At 37.9% G+C, this 21,603-nt stretch overlaps 1 protein-coding gene across 4 annotated transcripts in view; it reads right to left on the bottom strand.

Moving 5' to 3' along the window:
- The window catches only part of LOC107400486 (sulfotransferase 2A1-like), a 54,801-nt gene extending 37,556 nt beyond the window's left edge, over positions 1-17,245 (bottom strand). For all 4 annotated transcript variants that reach the window (XM_076571801.1, XM_076571824.1, XM_076571805.1 and 1 more), the window contains exons 1-3: positions 17,046-17,245; positions 15,974-16,182; positions 14,212-14,337 (exon numbers count right to left, since the gene is read on the bottom strand). In XM_076571801.1, the coding sequence (XP_076427916.1) occupies positions 14,212-14,337; positions 15,974-16,182; positions 17,046-17,178 (468 nt within the window). In that variant the 5' untranslated portion in view covers positions 17,179-17,245. The remainder of the gene's footprint in view (positions 1-14,211; positions 14,338-15,973; positions 16,183-17,045) is intronic.
- Between the last annotated feature and the right edge of the window lie 4,358 nt (positions 17,246-21,603).

Below are 21,603 nucleotides of genomic sequence, written 5' to 3'. Positions count from 1 at the left end.
ACTGCTTGACCTGTAGGATTATGTGGTATGCCTGTAATATGCTTTATATTGTAATAAGCAAAAAACTGTTTCATTTTAACAGAGACATATAATGGAGCATTGTCAGTTTTGATTTGTGCAGGTATACCCATGATGGCCATAACTTCTAGCAAATGAGTGATTGCAGAATCAGCCTTTTCAGAACTCAAAGCAGTTGCCCATTGAAATCCTGAAAAAGTATCAATGGTGTGGTGTACATATTTCAGTTTTCCAAATTCTGCAAAGTGAAACACGTCCATCTGCCAGATTTCATTTCTCTGAGTACCCTTTGGGTTATATCCTGCTAGTAATGGCGTTTGATTGTAGAAGGAACAAGTAGGACATTTCTTTACTATTTCTTTGGCTTGTTGCCAGGTTATGGAAAAATCCTTTTTTAAACCTTTACTATTAACGTGATGTTTTTTATGAAATTCTGAGGCCTCCAGCACATTTCCTATCGATAATTTATCAATCTCATCATTGCCTTGTGCTAGAGGGCCTGGCAGACCAGTATGGGATCGAATGTGAGTTATATATAAAGGATGATTCCTTTTCCTGATTGTATCTTATAATTGAATAAATAGTGAAGTTAATTCTGAAGCATCAGGGATAAATTCTGCAGTCTCGATATGTAACACCACTCTTTCAGCATACTGAGAGTCAGTTACTAAGTTGAGAGGTTCTGAAAAATCCATTAATACCAACAGAATAGCATACTATTCTGATTTTTGAACTGAATTATACGGACTTTGAACCACTTTACTTAAATTTTCTGATTTGTAACCTGCCTTTCCTTCTTTGTTGGCATCTGTATAAAATGTACGAACTCCAGATATGGGTTTTTGCCGCACAATTTGAGGCAAGATCCATTCAGCTCTCTTTATAAGATCAATTCTATTGCTTTTGGGATATTTGCTGTTAATTTCTCCCAAAAAATTACTGCAAGCTCTTTGCCAAGTTTCACTTTCTGTCCATAATTTTTCAATGTCCTCCTTAGTTAATAGTACGAAAATTTCTGCTGGGTCTATGCCTGCTAATGGACGAAGTCTCAATTTTCCTTTGTAAATCAAGTCAGAGATTTTTTCCACATAAGTTTTTAATTTTTTATTTGTTTTTTTGGTAAAAATATCCATTCCAATATAATATCTTCCCTCTGCATTAATATTCCAGTAGTAGAACGCCGAGAACGTAAGATAACCAAAATGCAATCCAGCTTTGGATCAATACGATTCACGTGTCCTTCATGCACTTTCTTTTCTACCAAGGCTAATTCTTTCTCAGCTTCAGGTGATAATTCTCTTGGACTATTTAAGTCCTTGTCACCTTCTAAGGTTTTGAACAAATTAGTCAGTTCATCATTTTTTACCCCAACAATAGTTCGTAGATGAGAAATATCTCCAAATAATCTTTGAAAGTCATTAAGAGTCTGTAGTCTATCTCTCCGAATTTGCACCTTTTGGGGTCTAATTTTTTGTAGCTCTATTTTATATCCTAAATAATTAATAGAATCTCCTCTTTGTATCTTTTCAGGAGCAATTTGTAATCCCCAGCAAGGCAAAATTTTCTTTACTTCTTCAAACATTATTTCTAAAGTATCTGCATTTGAGTCAGCAAGTAAAATATTGTCCATATAATGATAAATTATAGATTTAGGAAATTTTTTACGTATCACTTCCAATGGCTGTTGTACAAAATATTGGCACAGAGTTGGGCTATTCAACATTCCCTGTGGGAGGACCCTCCATTAAAATCTTTTAACCGGTTGAGAATTATTATAAGTAGGCACTGTAAAAGCAAATCTTTCTTTGTCTTTTTCTTGTAAGGGTATTGAAAAGAAACAGTCTTTTAAATCAATAACTATGAGAGGCCATCCTTTTGGTAACAGAGTAGGCAAAGGCATCCCAGATTGTAGAGAGTCCATTGGCTGAATTACTTTGTTAATTGCTCTAAGGTCTGTTACCATTCTCCATTTACCAGATTTCTTTTTAATAACAAATAAAGGAGAATTCCAAGGGCTGGTTGACTGTTCAATATGCTGAGCATTTAACTGTTCTTCTACCAGCTCTTCTAAAGCCTGGAGTTTCTCTGTTGTTAAAGGCCATTGCTGAACCCATACAGGCTTGTCTGTTAACCATTTTAAAGGTAGAGCTGTTGGTGTCTTTGGAAGATCATCAGTTATTGTGCCCTGTTCTTGTATAATATGGATGGCTGGTGACCACTCATTAGAACAATATCTTCTAATATTTCTCTCAGAAACATGTGCTAGTTTATGATTTGTTTCTGAGATTGGAGGGATGTTAATCTGAGTATTCCATTGTTGCAACAAGTCTCTACCCCACAGGTTCATAGTTATGTTAGCCACATATGGTTTTAATTTTCCTCTCTGTCCTTCTGGACCTAAACATTTGAGCCATCTTGCACTCTGTTTCACCTGAGATAATGTCCCAATTCCTAACAGTTGAACGTTTACCTCCTGAAGAGGCCAAGTTGGATGCCAAAATTCTGGTGCAATTATGGTAACGTCTGCACCTGTGTCTACCAGACCAGACAACAAAACACCATTTATTTTTATTGTTAATTTTGGTCTTTGTTCATTAATAGAAGTTTGCCAAAAAATTTTCTTTATGTTTTCTCCTGAATTTTCTATTCTCTCTGTTTCATCATCCTGACCAGCATGATTTATTCCAATAGGCATTTGGTTATTTAATCGCTCTCCAGAGCAGGCATTTCCTCTATGGCTGCAGGAAAGGTTTGAACTGGATTTGCACTGGGGGCCTGCCTGAGGCCCCTCTGGGAGTTTCCCGAAGACTGAGGCAAAGGATTACCCTGTCTGTCCTTTGTTGATCTACATTCGTTGGTCCAGTGTTTTCTCTTACCACACCTTCTGCATACTCCAGAAGGAAGGGGCATTCTGTTGCCATTGTTCCTTGAAGAAACATTGTTTCTTGGAATGACCTGTCTACAGTCCCTTTTAAAATGTCCTTGCTTTCCACATCCAAAACATCTAACACTCCTCAAACCTTTTGAAATTACTTCTCCTACCCATGTATCATCATGCTCATCAGCTTCAACATTAATTGTTTCTCTAATCCAATCTTCCATAGGTGCAGATCTTGCCCTTAATGGCCTGATTATTCTTTTGCATGCTGCATTCGCATTCTCAAAGGCCAAAGATTCAATTATTGCCTTACTAGCTTCTGAATCCGAGACCATTCTCTTTACTGCTGAAGCCAGTCTTTGTAGAAAATCAGTAAAAGACTCTTTTGGGCCTTGCATCCCCTTTGTAAATGACTCAGTTTTTTTCCTGGTTCCTCAACTCTGTCCCATGCATTCAAGGCTGCCGTTCGACATAAAATTAGGGTTTGGACATCATATAAACATTGTGTTTGTGCTGAAGCATATTGGCCTTCGCCCATAAGCTGATCCTGGCAAACTTGTATTCCTTTATCCCTCCATTGTTTTTCTATGTTTTTAGCCTCCTCCTTAAACCAAGTCAGAAATTGAAGTCTCTGGCTGGGTTCTAGAACACCTTGTGCAAGGTCCCGCCAGTCCTGTGGTACTATCCTATTATATGTTGACCAAGAGTTTAACATTTTTTTTTTATTATTATTATTATTATTTTACAACACCATTCAGTTCAACATAATAGCCACAGAATCCCCTGTTCTCCCCCTCTCGCCCACCCCTCCCCCCAGCCCACCCCCCATTCCCACCTCCTCCAGATCAAGGTCTCCCCCGAGGACCGGGGTTGACCTGGTAGACTCAGTCCAGGCAGGTCCATTCCCCCCTCCCAGACCGAGCCAAGTGTCCCTGCATAAGTCCCAGGATTCAAACAGCCAACTCATGCAACGAGCCCAGGACCTGGCACCAATGCACAGCTGCCTCCCAAACAGATCAAGCCAACTGACTGTCTCACCCGTTCAGGTGGCCTGATCCAGTTGGGGGCCCCTCAGCCTTTGGTTCATAGATCCTGTGCTTCCATTCATTTGGTTATTTATCCCGGTGCTTTATCCAACCTTGGCTTCAACAATTCTCGCTCATATAAATCCTCTTCATACTCACTAATTAGACTCCCAGTGCTCCACCAGGGGCCCAGCCGTGGATGTCTGCCTTCAGATTCCTCAGTCCTTGGATGGGGTTTATGGCATCACTATTTGGGTGTCTGGCCATTCCATCACCAGAGTAGGTCAGTTCCTGCCGTCTCGCGACCATTGCCAGCAGTCTTTTGAGGGGGTATCTTTGTGGATCTCCGTGGGCCTCCCTAGCTCTCTGCTTCCTCCCCTTCTCACCTTCCCATGTGGTCTTCATTTACCATGGTCTCCTATTCCTTGTTCTCCCTCTCTTTTCTTGATCCAGCTAGGATCTCCCACTCTTTCCCTCGACTGTCGCCCTTCATTGTTCCCACTCATGACCAGGCTATTCATGTAGATCTTGTCCATTTCTCCGTGTCTTTTTTTTTGGTCCCGTTTTCCAGGTAGCCTCACTGGTGATGTGAGTAGCAGTCTAGTCATCCTTGTTCCACATCTAGCATCTTCCTATGAGTGAGTACATACCATATTTGTCTTTCTGAGTCTGGGTTACCTCACTCAGGATGATTTTTTCTAGATCCATCCATTTGCCTGCAAACCGTGTGATGTCGTTGTTTTTCTCTGCTGAGTAGTATTCCATTGTGTATATGTGCCACAATTTATTTATCCATTCTTCAGTTGAAGGGCATCTAGGTTGTTTCCAGGTTTTGGCTATTACAAACAATGCTGATATGAACATAGCTGAGCAAGTGCTCTTGTGGTATGATTGAGCATTTCTTGGGTATATGCCCAGGAGTGGTATAGCTGGATCTTGGGGGAGATTGATTCCCAATTTTCTAAGAAAGCGCCATATTGATTTCCAAAGTGGTTGTACAAGCTTGCATTCCCACCAGCAGTGGAGGAGAGTTCCCCTAGTTCCACATCCTCTCCAGCATAAAGTGTCTTCAGTGTTTTTGATCTTAGCCACTCTGACAGGCGTAAGGTGGTATCTCAGAGTTGTCTTGATTTGCATTTCCCTGATGATTAGGGAAGTTGAGCAAATCCTTAAATGTCTTTCAGCCATTTGGGATTCCTCTGTTGAGAATTCTCTGTTTAGTTCTAAAGCCCATTTCTCAATTGGACTGTTGGTCCTTTTGATGTCTAATTTCTTGAGTTCCTTATATATTCTGGATATCAGTCCTCTGTCAGATGTGGGGTTGGTGAAGATCTTTTCCCATTCTGTAGGCTGTCGCTTTGCCTTGTTGACCATATCCTTTGCTCTACAAAAGCTTCTCAGTTTCAAGAGGTCCCATTGATTGATTGTTTGTCTCAGTGTCTGCGCTACTGGTGTTATATTTAGGAAGTGATCTCCTATGCCAAGGCGTTCAAGACTATTTCCTACTTTTTCTTCTAGCAGGTTCAGAGTAGCTGGATTTATGTTGAGGTCTTTGATCCACTTGGACTTAAGTTTTGTGCACGGTGACAGATATGGATCTATTTGCAGCCTTCTACACGCTGATATCCAGTTATGCCAGCACCATTTGTTGAAGATGCTTTCTTTTTTCCATTGTACACTTTTGGCTTCTTTGTCAAAAATTATATGTCCATAGGTGTGTGGGTTAATGTCAGGGTCTTCAATTCGATTCCATTGGTCCACATGTCGGATTTTATGCCAATACCAGGCTGTTTTTATTACTGTAGCTCTATAGTAGAGCTTGAAGTCGGGGATTGTGATGCCTCCAGAAGTTGTTTTATTGTACAGGTTTCTTTTAGCTATCCTGGGTTTTTTGTTTTTCCATATGAAGTTGAGTATTGTTCTTTCCAGATCTGTGAAGAATTGTGTTGGTATTTTGATGGGGATTGCATTGAATCTGTAAATTGCTTTTGGTAAGATTGCCATTTTTACTATGTTAACCCTGCCTATCCATGAGCATGGAAGATCTTTCCATTTTCTGAGATCTTCTTCAATTTCTCTTTTCAGGGACTTAAAGTTCTTGTCATATAGGTCCTTCACTTGCTTGGTTAGTGTTACCCCAAGGTATTTTATGTCATTTTTGGCTATTGTGAAGGGTGATGTATCTCTAATTGCCTTCTCAGCTTCTTTGTCCATTGTATATAGGAGGGCTACTGATTTTTTTGAGTTGATTTTGTATCCTGCTATGTTGCTGAAGGTGTTTATAAGCTTTATCAATTCCTGGGTGGAATCTTTGGGGTCACTCAAGTATACTATCATGTCGTCTGCAAATAGGGAAAGCTTGACTTCTTCCTTTCCAATTTGAATCCCCTTAATCTCCTTATGTTGTCTTATTGCTCTGGCTAGAACTTCAAGTACTATATTGAATAAGTATGGTGAGAGTGGACAGCCTTGTCTCATTCCTGATTTTAGTGGAATTGCTTTGAGTTTCTCTCCATTTAATTTGATGTTGGCTGTTGGTTTGCTATATATTGCCTTTATTATGTTTAGGTATGTTCCCTGTATTCCTGATCGCTCCAAGACTTTTATCATGAAGGGGTGTTGGATTTTGTCAAATGCCTTTTCTGCATCTAGTGAGATGATCATGTGGTTTTTTTCTTTGAGTTTGTTTATATGGTGTATTACATTAATGGACTTTCGTATGTTGAACCACCCTTGCATCCCTGGGATGAAGCCTACTTGATCATGGTGGATAATCGTTCTGATGTGTTCTTGGAGTCTTTTTGCCAGTATTTTATTGAGTAATTTTGCATCAATGTTCATGAGGGAGATCGGTCTGTAGTTCTCTTTCTTTGTTGCATCCTTGTTTGGTTTAGGAATCAGGGTAATTGTAGCCTCATAGAAGGAGTTTGGTAATGTTCCTTCTGTTTCTATTATGTGGAACAATTTAGAGAGTATTGGTATTAACTCTTCTTTGAAGATCTGGTAGAATTCTGCGCTGAAACCATCTGGTCCTGGGCTTTTTTTGGTTGGGAGACCTTTAATGACTGTTTCTATTTCCTTAGGGGTTATTGGACTATTTAAATAGTTTATCTGGTCTTGATTAAACTTAGGTATGTTGTATCTATCCAGAAAAATGTCCATTTCTTTTAGGTTTTCCAGTTTTGTGGAGTAGAGGTTTTTGAAATATGACCTTATAATTCTCTGGATTTCCTCAATGTCTGTTGTTATGTCCCCCTTTTCATTTCTGATTTTGTTGATTTGGATTCTCTCTCTCTGTCTTTTGGTTAGTTTGGATAAGGGCTTGTCTATCTTGTTGATTTTCTCAAAGAACCAACTCTTTGTTTCATTAATTTTTTGTATTATTCTCTTAGTTTCTAATTTATTAATTTCACCTCTCACTTTGATAATTTCCTGGCGTCTATTCTTCCCGGGAGACTTTGCTTCTTCTTGTTCTAGAGCTTTCAGATGTGCTGTTAATTCACTAGTGTGCGATTTCTCCAACTTCTTTATGTGGGCATTTAGTGCTATGAATTTCCCTCTTAGCACTGCTTTCATAGTGTCCCATAAGTTTGGGTATGTGGTGTCTTCATTTTCATTGATCTCTAGGAAGTCTTTAATTTCTTTCTTTATTTCTTCCTTAACCCATTGGTGATTCAGTTGAGCATTATTCAGTTTCCATGAGGTTGTAGGTTTTCTGTAGTTTTTGTTGTTGTTGAAATCTAGCTTTAAACCATGGTGATCTGATAGAACACAGGAGGTTATTCTGATTGTTTTGTATCTGTTGAGATTTGCTTTGTGGCCAAGTATGTGGTCGATTTTAGAGAAAGTTCCATGGGGTGCTGAGAAGAAAGTATATTCTTTCTTGTTAGGATGGAATGTTCTGTAGATATCTATTAGGTCCAATTGGGTCATGACATCAGTTAAGTCCTTTATTTCTCTGTTAAGTTTCGATTTGGGAGATCTGTCCAGTGGTGAAAGTGGGGTGTTGAGATCTCCCACTATTAATGTGTGGGGTTTTATATGTGGTTTAAGCTTTAGTAATGTTTCTTTTACATATGTGGGTGCTCTTATGTTTGGGGCATATATGTTCAGAATTGAAACTTCATCTTGGTCGATCTTTCCTGTGACGAGGATGTAATGTCCTTCTTGATCTCTTTTGATTGATTTTAGTTTGAAGTCTATTTTGTTGGATATCAGGATGGCTACCCCTGCTTGTTTCTTAAGACCATTTGATTGAAAAGTCTTTTCCCAGCCTTTTATTCTTAGGTAGTGTCTATCTTTGAATTTGAGATGTGTTTCTTGTATGCAGCAGAAGGATGGGTCCTGCTTTCGTATCCATTCCGTAAGTCTATGTCTTTTTATAGGTGAATTAAATCCGTTGATATTAAGGGATATTAATGACCAGTGATTCTTCATCTCTGTTATTTTTGGTGGTAGTGTGTGTGTACTTCTCTTCTTTGGGGTTTACTGTTGTGGCTTTATCTATTGCCTGTGTTTTCAAGTGTGTATCTGACTTCCCTCGGTTGGAATTTTCCTTCTAGTGCTTTCTGTAGGGCTGGGTTTGTGGATAGGTATTGTTTAAATCTGGTTTTGTCTTCGAATGTCTTGTTCCTTCCGTCTATGATGATTGAAAGTTTTGCTGGGTATATTAGTCTGGGCTGACATCCATGGTCTCTTAGTGTCTGGATTACATCTGTCCAGGTCCTTCTGGCTTTCAAAGTCTCCATTGAGAAATCGGGTGTTATTCTGATGGGTTTACCTTTATAGGTCACTTGGCCTTTTTCCTTGGCTGCTCTTAATATTCTTTCTTTATTCTGTACATTTTGTTGTTTAATTATTATGTGTCGAGGGGACTTTTTTTGGGGGTCTAGTCTGTTTGGTGTTCTATAGGCTTCTTGTATCTTCATAGGCATTTCCTTCTTTAAGTTGGGAAAGTTTTCTTCTATAATTTTGTTGAATATATTTTCTGTGCCTTTGAGTTGGTATTCTTCACCTTCTTCTATCCCTATAATTCGTAAGTTTGGTCTTTTTATGGTGTCCCAGATTTCTTGGACATTTTGGTTCATGACTTTGTTGGCTTTAGTGTTTCCTTCGACTGATGGAACTATTTCTTCTACTGTATCTTCAATGCCAGAAATCCTCTCTTCCATCTCTTGCATTCTGTTGGTTATACTTGCATCCGAAGTTCCTGATCTTTTACTCAGGTTTTCTATTTCCAGCATTCCCTCTGTTTGTGTCTTTTTCATTTTTTCAATTTCCCTTTTCAGATCTTGGACTGTTTCCTTTGTTTGTTTCATTGCTTTTTCATGATTTTCTTTCAGTGCTTTATTGTTTTCTTCCAGGATTTTAATGTTTTCTTCCAGGACTTTATTGTTTTCTTGGAGGGCTTTATTGTTTTCTTCTAATTTGTTTGCCCTTTCCTCTAGTTGTTTACAGCGTTCTTCCAATTTTCTTGTCTTTTCCTCTACACACGCCTCTACCTTCTTCATGAAGTTACTCATAAGGCTACTTTCTTCTGCTTCTTCCAATTTTTGGTGTTCAGGTCTAGATGTTGGAGGCGAGCTAGGTTCTGGTGATGCTGTATTGCTCTTCATTTTGCTGTATGTACTTCTGCTTTGATGTCTGCCCATCTCCTTGTGATTCCTTCTTGGTCTTATCAGTGGACTTGTTTCACAAAGATCTGACAGACTCAGGAGGACTCTCTCTCTTGTCCAAAAGGGAGTTCTCTTGTCCAACTCTTTGGTCCAGAAGGGAAGTCAGGGGCAAGCTCTGGTCCAGAATGGCAGTCGGGGACAGGCTGGGAGCTCTGGTCCAGAAGGGAAGTCTTCGGGGGCAGGCTGGGCGAGTTTAACATTTGCTTTACATATGGGGAATGCATGCCATAAGATACTATTGCCTCCTTAAACCTTTTTAAATCCAACATTTCAATTGGAGCCCAATTATTTTGTGTAGCCATTTGATCAGGCATCTGCTGTACTGTTACAGGATAAATTAAGGGTGACTATGTGAAAACAGGCTTTCTTTCTGCAACCTTATGATCCCGACTTGAAACAACTTCACTGTTAATTTCTTCTGTCTGAATTTTTACAGGTTTAACAAGTTCTTCTAAAGCTGATATCCTGGCACTTAAATTGACTATCTTTTTAAATATTAAAATGTGGATTATTATAGTGATAAGGTGCATAATTCCACCAATACTAATATTATATAGTTGTTCCATTGCCAGACTGCCTAAAATTTCGAACAAAAACCAATTTTCTTCCAATGTACACATAAAACCCATTTGTTTTTTAATGTGGAAAAAAATTCTCTTTTAGATAGTTTCCTTTAAAATATCTGATATATTATGACTTACCAAATCTGCGTAGAACAGTAGAAATCTGAGGGGATTTTGAAAGCAGCCACCTAGTGTCCCAGGTGTAAATCCAAAGAGAAAGAGAGAAAGAAAAATAGAGAGAGAGAGAGAGAGAGAGAGAGAGAGAGAGAGAGAGAGAACAAGAGAAAGTAGCTGGCTAAAGTTTAAATGCAGCCACGTGTTCCCTCTTGTGCCGAGTCAAGGCTTGGGTCTGGCTTCCTTAAGCTCCGACCACGTGCGTTGGCTTTACAGGCAAGGCCCTGTTTGGCAGGGCAACTCTGAGTTGTTTGTAGCACCGGCTTTAAGCAAGCAGGATTTAAGCAAGCAGCTCACCGATAGTCCAGCCTGAGGTCAAGCAGAACTAGACCCAGGCTAAGAAGCCGCTGCTCGGACTAAGAAGCCGATCGCCGCCGGCCGCCATGTGCCACCGCTGCCGCCGCCGCGGGCCGCCTGCCGCCCTTGCGGGAAAGCGGACCTGCCACCAAGCCAAGCAGTTTTTAATGGATTCTTGTCACGTTGGGCACCAGATATAGATGTAGCCAACCGTCTTATTAAATAAGAAACACAGAAACAATGTAAAAGAGAAAGCCGAGAGGTCAGAGCTCAGAGCTAAAATCTCACCCTTCCTCCTGGTGTCCCAGCTTCGCAAAAAGAGACCTACTTCCTGTCGGTTCGTTTTTTTATAGTATGTTTTTCTGCCTTCTCATTGGTTGTAAACCCAAACACATGACTGCCTCATCACTGTCTGAATGTACAGGCCCCTAGGTCTTAAAGGCATATGTCTCCAATGCTGGCTATATCCCTCAACACACAGAAATCTTATGAGATTAAAGGCGTGTGCCACCACCGCCACACTCTTGCTATGGCTCTAATAGCTCTGACCCTGAACACACAGATATCTATGGGATTAAAGGCGTGTGCCACCACCGCCACACTCTTGCTATGGCTCTAATAGCTCTGACCCCCAGACAACTTTATTTATTAACATACAATCAAAATAATAATTCAGTACAATTAGATTACCACCACAAGAAAAAATATATTTCAACATAGTAATGGCCATATGTAAGAAATCTGTAGCTTACATTCCACTAGGTAGGGGGAAATCCAATATATTTCCAGTACAAGCAAGAAGAAAATGAACTGACTTCCTCAACTCTTTTTAAATATAGTACCAAATTCTAAGAGAGAAAAAAAGATAAATGAACAAGTAAAAGCTGTACAAATAAGAAAAAAAAGTCAAAGTACCTATTCTTGAGTGATACAACTCTATCAGTGCAAGACTGAAAGTGTTTACCAGGAAACATTTAGATCTGATAAAGACTTTTAACAAAATGACTGGGTACAAAATTATTAAACAAACATAAATAGTTTTTCTCTATACCAATGATGAACAAATTGAGAAACAAAACAAAACCTGTGGTATGGAACTAAAAAGTATACCATAAAAGAAAGGGAATGCCTCATATGAATTTTGAAAGTGTTCATCAACATTAGCTATCAAAGAAATACAAATAAAAACGCAAAAATACTTAGGAGTCCATCTTATCTATGTCAGAATGGCCTCCATTTTTAAAAGAAAAAATGCCAGAGTTGTAACATAGAGAAAATGTATCTCAGAAACAACAAAAAAAGACAAAAAGAGAAAAAAAAAACACAAATAAATGTTGGAAGTGCATGTTGAAAATGTTTGAAAAGAGAAGATAATTTTAAATATAAAGGGATGTGAAAGGAGTAGATGCAAGTAATGGACAACACTGTTGAATGAGAATATAGGTAATGTTTTTCTTTTTCTAAATTTCTCATGGATTTGGGGGTTTTGTGGTCCAAAACTGGGTGAAATATAAGCAATATTGAAAGTATAACATTTACCGTGAAGTTTCCCAGCTTCTCTTTTGCATACCAATTCTAACTGTATATAAATTCATTTAACTGTATTGACTTTGAGTATTGATAATTTTGGTGGATCTGGTTTTTATTTATGTGCAAGTTGCTTTATAATAATATTTATTTTTTATTTTTTTAATTTTCAAAAAATGTGGGGAAATAGTTGGGATGGAAAACTGCACAGCAATTATTTAAATCACTACGGGAAGCATTAAAAAAGCTAAAAACAGAAATTCCATATGACCCAGCTATCAAATCTTAGGTATATACTCAAACTAGGTCAGTATATACTACTATAGACTTATATATATACAACTACATAGGTACTTGAACATTTGTGGTAATTGCAGCTCTATTCACAACAGCTATAGAACAGTTTTAGCCTAGATGCCCATCAACTGAAAATAGATGAGACTGTGATATGTACACACAATCAAATTTCATTCAGCTTTAAAGATGAAAGTACAAAATTCACAGTAAAATATTTGGAACTTGAAAATATACTTAAGGAGGTAACACAAGCACAGATAGACAAGCACTGCATCTTTTGTCTCATATTTGGATTATAGACAAATTCTTAGCATGTTTACCTTGATGTGTATATAAAGGAGAGGAAGGCAGAAAAGAACCATTAGAAGAGTAGAAGAAAAGAGAGACCTTAAGGAGAGAGAAGCACCAGGGCTCATATGGTATCAATATGAATGAAGGGAATATGAGACTGATTGTGTGGATGCAAAGATGGGGTGGGTAAATTAGGGATAGTATTAACCAAAACCCAGAATATATGAAAATGCCATTAGTTTGTAAGCTCATTTAAAAATTTATTAAAGAGTTTAAATCAAGGCAGCTTTCATGAGCAGATACTAATGTTCCCCAAAGTTACTGGTTATAAAATGAAGGCTGTATTGCTATAATTGGGATACCTCCCTAGAAAATGTTGCCTAAAATGGGCCTGGGGATCCAAATAATGTAGGCAATTGTCACTGTTGTCAATTGCCCACAAAAAATGGTTGGTAAGACCTACTCCTTTCTTTTTTTCTTTTTTTGGGTTTGGAGACAGGGTTTCTCTGTGTAATTTTGGTGCCTGTCCTGGATCGTGCTCTGTAGACCCGGCTGGCCTTGAACTCACAGAAACCCACCTGGCTCTGCCTCGGGAGTGCTGGGATTAAGGATGTGCACCACCACTGCCTGGCTAAGACCCAATTCCTAAAGACAATCTCATAGTCTTGTCACACAACGTATGGAAAAAAACTGGGAATAGCTGAAATATAAATTTCTGCTGAATAGCCCTCATTGTAACAGAAGGTTTCTGTAGGATTCTAGTGTGAGATTCTTGTCAATAATATTACTCAATTATGGACACTGATATCTATACTTCAACCATCGATACAGCATACACCACCTGGTGGAATAACTGCAATTGTGGTATCAGAGTAACCAATCATTTTCTGATTGATAAGACTTCACATCTGGTACTGTCATCATGTTCAAATATTCATAATGAGAAGGAAATAGGCCCTAGTGTTGTTGCTATCACTGTTGCTCTGTTTACCACAAGGTATAACATCTCCCTTAGTACTAGAAAGACTAGATACTCCAAATATTGCCAGGATGGTTATTCATTGGTCAAGCTGTAGCTATGCCACTAGGCAGTGGCTTGTGAGAGCAGGAAGTCTTCTCAATTAGGTTTGTGATGGTAATGATCCTTGGATCAACAGGTTGGTAAAGTGTAGAGGAATAAGATGGAGCCAAGAGAAAATTATAGAATATACTAAAGGCTTGAGTTATAACCAAGTTAGATAACATAAATGACTTGGGGGTTGAATCCCATTATTAAATAAACAGAATGTTGAAGTGAGTGCTTATAGTCTTAGAACTCATGAAGTACAGGGAGGAATAAATAGCAGATCTTCCAGGTAATCCCTATCTGCATAGAGAATTCAAGGCCAGCCTAAGCTATATCACACCTTGTCTTCATAAATGTAACTGAGCCTCCCTCAACCCCTATATTTAACAGGACACTCAGCATTTCCTTTGAGGAACCATTCAATGTAAGTTCCTAGTGACTCTGAATTATCAATAATTTTTGTGTTACATAGGAAAAAATAACCAGACACAAGAACATCTCTGGGATTTCTGATGACATAGATCACCTTAAATGGAAAAACATGTAAATGAATGTCAATATAGTCATAAACAAATTTGATCTGGCATAGTTTATATGAAGAGTCAATCAAGTATCAATGAGGTTTCCAAAAATATTTATTATTTTTATTTGAACAAAATATGAACACAAGTGCAAAATGTCTACATTTATCAGAAACTTCTCTTATCATTTTGATTTGCAAAAATGTAACAGCAAAATGACTGAGCCAGTAATACTGTAATAAAACCAACAGCAGAGATAAAAAGACAAGATTGATTCAATACTTATAAAGATCAATATTTTACAGGGTTAAACACTATCCGTACACTGTGAAAGAATGTTTTATATACATTGAATAATGCATACTATGCTAAATTTATCTTAAAAATGACAAACTAATTGGTTTCTGTAACTATAAAAGAAAACTCTCAAAAGAATCATTATGCAGAGTTTAATGCTAATGTTTCATTGCAAAACAGTGAACACAAACACCCATGAGCACCTAAAAAATGTTAAGATGGAAAGAAATGGGAAAAGCAACAGCAATTGATTAGGCAATATCAATTTCTTAGCCCTGAAAATATAACAAAAGTAACATTGTACATACTGAGCAGATTGTACCAAGGTAATCAGGACTACATAGATACATATACATCTGTAACAACAAATTATGAAAAAAACACAAATTTGAAAGACAGAAAAGAGGGGTATGATGATAAGCCTGGACATAGGATGAAGAAGGGGGAATAATGTATATAATTATAGTATAATCATAAAGCAGAAGAAGTAATTTTTAAAAAATTAATGAAATTAAATAAATATTTTGTCCCAATGCTCATTGTGACATTACTATATAATTAATCTATTGGGACTTAATTTCTCCAGACACAAGTTTTCGAAATCTATATAATACACATAAATATAGCTTTATGATCACAACTTCACTGTGATAGTTTCAAGAGATATTATTTTCTACATTTGTCTTTGTGTTTAAGCATAAATATTAATGGTTTCTAAGGTATGGGGATTTCCACAAAACTTTCTTATTAACAATGAGAAATGATGTGTCAGAACCTGGATATTTCTGATTCCCTTAGCAGATTCTCTGTCAGTGATGTCGGTGATTTTTGTGGCTACTGGTCTTAATGGAGAGATAGACACAGCAAGACACAATGGATACAGATAAGCCATGGTTGTTGAACAATCTCCCAGATTACAGCATTCATGTCTGTTCAGGCTGCGTCCCCTATGAGCATCTCTGCTTGGGTGATTCACCCATTAGTTTTCGCCTATATATAGAACCAATTTTAGCTAAATGGCTTTGATGACAACAAAACAGTAATATCCATGTACACTAGAGTTTGAGGTCTACTTGACCTGTATGTGTAGTCCCTGAATGCCCTAATCTGATAACACAGTTTTTCACATTATATCTGCCCAGGATCACTGAGAGGTGGTGGATATACTGGTACTCTGATATAGTCTAAGGAGGGGACAGATTAGCATTACCTAGTGCATGAAAATCCCAACTTCCCTCTCCAAATCTATACAGAATGCATTTCAGGCAGAGTTCTAGGGCTCAACAAAGTAGAAGAAGTTCAAAGAGCATTTGGCCAAAGATTTCTCAACTACTGGACACTGACCTTGGCCTTGGATCTGAAGAAAGACTTGGGGAAAAGATGGAAAGGGAGATGGGAGGACATGAGGCATGGTCGTTCCGTATTGATCAATATTGGAAGTCCCTCTTTGGTCTCTATCCAGGGTGAGCATTCCCAGATAAGCACAGATTGGTTCCACTCAGGATTTTCCTTGGTCTGTATCAAGCAGAAAATCTCAATCAGCCAATTAGTTCCTGAACAAAAAGGAAAAATTAGTGACATGCATTTGAAGAACCATTCTGTTTCAGTAAATTCAACTCTTCCAGATATTTGACATGGATGCAGTCATGGTATCTGTCCTAGAGATTGGAACATTTTATATAATACAGTGTTATTAAGATGCATCCATCCTGCACTGTATGTATTGGTACTGCTTCACTTTAGCTTAAATAAATTCCATGGTCTATTTACCATACACAATTTTTCTGTGATTATATGCTCATTTGTCAATGAGTGTTTCTCTAGCATTATTCTCTGGGCTATTATCTGAATTCTTTCCCTGCAGTCCACTGTCCTTAGATTTTCCATGTTATTGCCCTTTGATGTTAGCAACCTAATACTTAACCAATGTCTACTTCTTCTGCCTCCCATCACACTCCTCCCCCAATGACCATGATGCCTTTCTTGGTTCCTTGAGTTTTGAGACTCTTTCCTCTACATGAAGAAGATCCATGGTAATTCTTCTACCTGACGTTGTCCTCTCTTCCACATAATCTTACATTCATGCCTTTTTTCTTGATGCTCTTTTATCTGTTTATTATCATCAATATCTCTTCAACATAGAGAGAAATGAATGCCACAATCTGCTTTAGGAAGCACTGTCTTTGCCCCAAGGATCAGTATAGGCACTCCTAGTGCCTAAGCTGCTCCACTGACTACATTAGTTAGGTTAGAGTTCTTCCTCTGAGTGAAAATGCTCTCAGATACAGCTCTTCAAGCCCAAAAACCATTGAACACATGAGATATATAAAGCATTCCATTCACCACTTAAATGAAGGATCATTAAAGCCCAAAACTTCCACAGACAGTTCAGGATCATTCTCAATGATGTTCTTACCTGACTTAGGATAACTCACTATGACAGTGTCTTCATCTCTGATCACAAACTTATCATGACTTTCTTCAATAATTTCTCTTTTATACACTATATCAGGGAAAGGTATTCTTTCAAACCAAAAGTAGGCTAACATGCCAAAAAACTCTTTCTTGGTGCTGTGAGAATTCCAGCATTGATCACCTGTTCATATTAAAGCAAATGCTGAGAGGTAGAATTTATAGTGCAGTTAAAGAATCATTAACATCCCAAAGTTTGTACAAAATGAGCTGCTGATAGGAAGAAATACAGATTGCAGAAATCAGTCAAAGGTTGCTGTATTAAGCAAGTGTGAACTTAATCAGAGATTAGTATAGAAAATTGTGAGCCTGAGGTCATGGCCCCAAAACAGAAAGCAATAACAACTACTTAGACATTGAAATAAGGCTTAGTTAAAATATTTTCTAATACAATTAAGCATTCTCAATGGTTTCAAATGTGCAAAATTTTACAGAGACCATAAAAAAAATGTTGCCCTGAAAAAAAGTTGTCGTGTACAATGATTATTTTAAAAGTAGGGATTGTTTTTGATAAATATAGTGCCTTTACTACACCTCAGCCTCGTTTTCCCCTCCATTGCCTTCCTCTCTTTCCCATATTCATGATCCCTTCTTTAATTTTCACTGATATTTTGATATGATCACACATTTACATAACATACAGAGTCCATTTAATTCTGTTTGTATGTGACTATATCCTTAGATGAGCACTAGGAACTGAACAACCAATATGGGATTTCCCTTCCTTAGGCAGTTGATTCTACCTTCATTGACCTGTTTTGTTGTGTTTTTTTCCTCTATGGATAAGACAATGTAAAATTTTCCCTATCATTATTTGGGTAAAAACAGTTCCATTATGGTGGTTCATTTGTATAAATATACTGGTAAGTGTACAAAGGTGTATTGCTCTGTCATGTCTGTAGGATATATCCTATCAACAGATATCCTCAGGCTCTGTGTTTTTCACAAACCTTAGGTAGAACAGATTCAGTGTAAAAAAAAAAAAGTTTTGAAAATCTGTGGGTTTGGTCCTGGTTTTGGTCACCAAAATGTAAGTAACTTTTGCAACTCTGTGTATTTGGTTCCAGGTTTTGGCACCAAATTATAAATTTTGCAACTCAGGGTGAAAGGTATCTTAACTATTTGGAGAGTCAGATGACAACTAGGACAGCCCTGACAGCAGGAGCTGCAATGAGAAAGCTCAGCCCTAGAGGGTGTGGTATCTGGGATACCTCAAGCTGACAGGATAGGTCAGCCCTTGATGTATCCCAAATACCTTGACTGGCTTAGGACAGATCATCCCTGGAGGGGAAGGTCTCCCAGATATCTTGAGCTACTAGCACAGCTCTGATGGCTGGATCTGCAATGAGACAGCTCAGCCCTGGAAGGGAAGGTATTCTCACTGCTCAGGAGAGTCAGGCCTGTAGCTGCTAGGACAGTTCATACCTGGAGAAAAAGGTACCCTGAGTGCTCAGGAGAGTCAGGCCTCTAACTTATATGACAGCTCAGCCTGAAAGGGTGAATTGAAGTCTTCACACCTAAAACTCCTTTGAGAAAGAAATTTATATGGGAAGGAGTAGTCCAGTAGAGTGGCTGCCTCTAACAAGTTTTAGAGAGTAGCCCACAATTGAACATGCAGGATGCTTTATATAGAATATCTTTGGCATGGTGTCAACCAAATATTGGTTAGTTTTTTTTTTTTCTGTTCAGGGATTGGTTAGTTTTGTGGGTTGGGGCAGAGTTGGCCTTGATATCAGAACCAAACTGTGTTTCTTTTCCTTGCTTTTCTTGGCATTTTTACACTAATTCTAAGGCTAGGGCACATTTCTTTCACTGACTGATTCTAGGGACCAAGAGTGTTTCTTTGGTAATGGTTTCAGAGTCAGGGCATGTTTCAATAATTGTTATAGATTTTCCTATAAGTCCATGACCAATCTAGGATCAGGTTTGGCCTCATTATCATTGTCAGATGTGGGTTCCATCTGATGGAATTGGATTTAAATCCAGTAATAATGGTGTTGACTATTCCCATAGTATTTTTTCTATTAAAGTACCAATAAATCTGGAAGGTAGGTCACTTGTATAGGTCACAGGATTTGTAGATATATGACATTTATGATTGCTTTTCTCCTCCTCTAGTGTGCAGAGTACCTTCCAGTTCTGGTAATGATAATCTTTAGAGATGAAGCTTCTTGTTAGACACCAGCGCAGTTTCTCCATGGTGAATAATAAAAGTTCTGTCTTCAGGAATAGGGCCTTATCATCAGGTTGTGTAAAGTAACAACATTGACAACAGCCTGTAATATTTGGGGGTGTCTATGGGATCCCTTTTGCCAACTATTTAAAAGATGAAAACCAATACCTGATACTATAGATTTTAATTGACAGCATATAAATTGTAGTTGGAACATGATCATCCCTATATGTCATAATACAATTTGAATTATTTTATTTACTTTGGAAAGCATCTAAATTGGTGGGTTTTCATATGGCCTTTCAAAATATATTTAGTATCAATTTTAGGAAACACTAGCCCCCACAAGTTGAATAAAATTTGATCTTACCTATTATTTTGATATTTCACAGCATTTCATTTTGGAGAAATATTGAAACTAACATTATAGAAAATTAGCCAGGACAAAAGAGTATCATTTTGAATTGCTTTCTAACTAATTATTATTATCTGATACCAAATTTTGGTGTTTTGAAACAAGATGCCCAACAAATGGAGTGGTAATATTAAGAGGTATGACTTTGTTGGAGTAGGATTGGCTTTGTTAGGGTAAGTGTGACATTGTTGGGTTGGGCTTTGTGATTTGACAAATGATGGACCTACTCCCAGTGATTCAGACCACATTCTGTTGCCATTGTATAACGATGTGAGGACTCACAGATTCAGTATTTTATCTGTCTGCTTGCTAGCTTTCATGCCACCATAAGGATAATGGGATAACCCTCTGAAGTGTAAACTAACCACCCATTAAATATATTCCTTTATAGGAGTCATTGAAGTCATTTTGTATCTTCATAACAATAGAAACCCTATCTACGAAACAAATCATAATTGTCATGGGTGAAGAAACAAAATATTAGGCCTGTGAGAAAAAAATATTCCATTGATTTTGTGGAAAATCTTCTCCCTTATAAGAAGAGCATAAAATGGGAGAGGCACAATGTTGATCAGTTGTTAAGAGGACTTGTTGTTCTTCCAAAGAACACAGATTCCATCTTGTCACCCATATGTCACTGTCAACCATCTGTAACTGCAGTTCCAGGGAATCCAATAATCTCTCCTGGCTTCAACAGGCACCCGAAATGCATGAGGTACACAGATAAACATGCTAGTAAAACACTAAAAATTTTACTATGGATTTTCTGTGCTAATTTAATCATATTCATAATATTAAATTTGTCAATCAGTGAAGACTGTATTGCTGGAGAGTGACATCCCAGTTCATGCTGTTCATTTTAGGTGCTTCTTTATGTCTTAAATATTTACTGTAATTAATTTCACTTCCTTTTTCAGGACTCTGCCCAGTATAGTTTAATCTATTGTTTTTTTGGGTTTTTTTTTTTTTTTAGGTTTTTCGAGACAGGGTTTCTCTGTGTAGCTTTGTGCCTTTTCCTGGAACTCACTTGTTAGTCCAGGCTGGCCTTGAACTCACAGAGATCTGCCTGCCTCTGCCTCCGGAGTGCTGGAATTAAAGGTGTGCGCCACCACTGCCCGTCCATTTTAATCTATTGTTAAGAGTATTAGTTTCTTATTTTTTTCAACATTTTCACTGTTATTTTTATAGGTCATGGATCTTGTGCAATGCTTTCTTGCGGAAAGTAGTGATACAGTTTGAGTGTTTTGTGGAGGAGTCCTTAGAATCTGTGATATGTGGGACCATTTTCTTTCAAACCACCACAACTTGGTTTCAGATGATAACAATTTGTTAGAAAGAAATTCAAAATGATACTCTTTTCTTATGAGATTAGTGCTGCTAACTGGATCATTTCCATGACATTGCTCAACCTGCTTTCTTATGGAACCCATTAACAACAACCAAGGGAAAGCACTAACAACCATGGGTTGGATATTCCCAGAACTAACTAAAAAATACATTGCAGGTGAATCTTATGGAGGTATTTCTCAGTTGAATTTCCCTCCATTCAGATGACTTGATGCTGTGTGAAGTGAACAGAAAATTAGCCAGGACACAAAAACTCTAGCTTCTAGAATGGATGGAAAAATGTGGTACATATACATAATGGAGTACTACTCAGAAGAGAAAAACAATGAAAGCATGAAATTTGCAGGCAAATGGATGGAACTAGAAAAAATCATCATGAGTGAGGTAACCCAAACCCAGAAAGACAGTCATGGTATGTACTCACTCATAAGTGGATTCTAGATATAAAATAAATAACAATCAGACCACAACCCATAGAACCATGGAGGATATATATATATATATATAGCATGGACGTCCCTAGGATGACTGTGGCTTATAATAAATTTTGGTTTTACTCAATTATTG

Source organism: Peromyscus maniculatus, chromosome 1, assembly GCF_049852395.1.
Source record: "Peromyscus maniculatus bairdii isolate BWxNUB_F1_BW_parent chromosome 1, HU_Pman_BW_mat_3.1, whole genome shotgun sequence".
In the NCBI taxonomy this organism is placed as follows: Eukaryota; Metazoa; Chordata; class Mammalia; order Rodentia; family Cricetidae; genus Peromyscus; species Peromyscus maniculatus.
This window is presented reverse-complemented; position numbering and strand designations above follow the sequence as displayed.